Source organism: Artemia sp. Qi Xiang Cuo, chromosome 13 (assembly GCF_049724085.1).
Source record: "Artemia sp. Qi Xiang Cuo chromosome 13, ASM4972408v1, whole genome shotgun sequence".
In the NCBI taxonomy this organism is placed as follows: domain Eukaryota; kingdom Metazoa; phylum Arthropoda; class Branchiopoda; order Anostraca; family Artemiidae; genus Artemia; species Artemia sp. Qi Xiang Cuo.
In genome coordinates, this window is record NC_142806.1 from 1,900,461 (window position 1) to 1,902,424 (window position 1,964).

The 1,964-nt window shown below is 37.2% G+C and overlaps 1 protein-coding gene across 1 annotated transcript; it reads right to left on the minus strand.

Moving 5' to 3' along the window:
- Positions 1–234: 234 nt before the first annotated feature.
- LOC148944845 (cytidine deaminase-like) lies at positions 235–621 on the minus strand. Its single transcript, XM_089099486.1, has one exon. It carries the CDS (start codon positions 619–621, stop codon positions 235–237), a length of 387 nt encoding a protein of 128 aa, XP_088955612.1.
- Positions 622–1,964: the final 1,343 nt, after the last annotated feature.

Genomic DNA, 1,964 nt, shown 5'->3' on the forward strand with positions numbered 1-1,964 from the left:
AACAAAACGTTGAAAACTTGAATAAGCAATGGAAAGATCTTTCCTTGATTTGTAGAAGTTTTTTCAACTGCTTCTTCTCTTTTTTGCTTGATTTTTTTATATTTCTTGATTTTGTTCTTGATTTTTTGTATTTTGTTCCTGAGTGTTGGTTTATAGATTGTATGATGTGTTTTTATGGCCCAAAGGTTTTTTGCAATAAATCTTATCTTATCTTTTAAACACAGGTATATCATGTCAAAATTCTAGGAAAAACTGCCTGCATGAACCACACAGTTGTAGGAAATCTTCCCCCATTTCTGCACATATTGCGGCTGCTTTAAATTTTGACTTGCTTGACGATACCGCCTTTATAAAAGCTATTTGCAAAGCGCAAGTTTTTAAAGACGGTCTATGATTTTCAACACTACATCCAGTAATAGTTTCCCCATCATTTGTTAGAAGAGCAGCACCCACTTTATTTTTGCTATACGGACAATATGAATCGCCCCGGGTGTTACTGGCAAATTCCCTTAGATTCCTGCTTTCTTCACTGGCTTCACCTGTTAGAGTATTAGCTTTTAAAGGCATTGCCTCATTGAAACATACATACTCAATCGCATCTTCCTTCTTTAATCCTTCCATAATATGGAGCAACGGGGCTTCATTTAAATGGACAACTTCGCAGTTGATGCTAAATAAATGACGTCCCAGTGAATTCTTGAGAGTTGCGAAACTGAGTTCATAACCTTGCCGTCAATTCCTCACCCGGCATACTAGCTCGACATTGTGCATTTAGGATTTCCATATTCTGATTTCTCAAGCATTGTCCGGAATGTCCAACTATTCATAAGTTGATTCAGAGTGTCATCTCCACTGTTTTGGTTTTTTAGATTGAGTATAATTATTTTCGCTTTGTTATTGAATAATGGTGTCAACATCCTTTATAAAAGCTACTTCCAAAGCGCAAGTCTTTAAAGACGGTCTACGATTTTCAACACTACATCCAGTAATAATTTCCCCATCATTTGTTAGAAGAGCAGCACCCGCTTTATTTTTGTTATACGGACAATATGAATTTGCCCGGTCGTTACGGGCAAATTCCATTAGATTCCTGCTTTCTTCGCTGGCTTCAATGGTGTCAGCATCCTTAATAAAAGCTACTACCAAAGCGTAAGTCTTTAAAGACGGTCTACGATTTTCAACACTACATCCAGTAATAATTTTCCTGCTAGAAGAGCAGCCCCCGCTTTATTTTTGCTAAACGAACAATATCTGATGGGGGGGGGGTTCGATAAAGATATTTTTTGTGATTAGACTTTAAGAAAAAACGCTATTCCAGGAAATTATTCACGGTTATTGTTTCTTTTATGTTACATCATGTAAGGATAACTATTGTTGGAACAGAACTTTATCTCAGGTTCTATGTTTGACGCATTGTCTTTGATTCTTGTTTCAATGATACACAACCATTGAGGGCTTAGTCATTGGGATTTTGGCTAAGATAACTTAGTTTGGTCTCTTGTCTAAAACTTTATTTTGGGAAGGTTTGCACGCCCAGTTTGTATTTGCCACAAAAGTGACTATAATAGGTTCTTCTTCTCATGGAGGATAGTTTTGGTTTCATAAAATCTAATAATGATTGGATAGGGTCAAAACTTAAGCTTGGGATCTTGATTCAACATATTGTGTCTTATTCTGGGCTTAAGATATATAATCTTCGAGGCATTGACTCCAGAGTTATTCTTGGTCCTTAAGATTTAATGTTTGAGACCTTGCCGTCTAATGATAGTCATCGACGGATTTTATGTAGTTTTACGACATTGCGGTCGGGGTGGTTCTCTAGGTAATCATTAATTCAGGTATGTACCTATAAATGGGGTTCTCGGTTTGTCGATATTGTTTGGGGGTAGTGTTACCTGGTACTAGGCTTGGGTTGTCATCAGGGTATTGTCTTCAGGGGTTTCCTTGGTGAGTACTTATCGGTG

What these genes read in the sequence shown, in the direction of transcription:
- LOC148944845 (XM_089099486.1), bottom strand. Translation starts at nt 621, where the DNA reads ATGGAAGGATTAAAGAAGGAAGATGCGATTGAGTATGTATGTTTCAAT.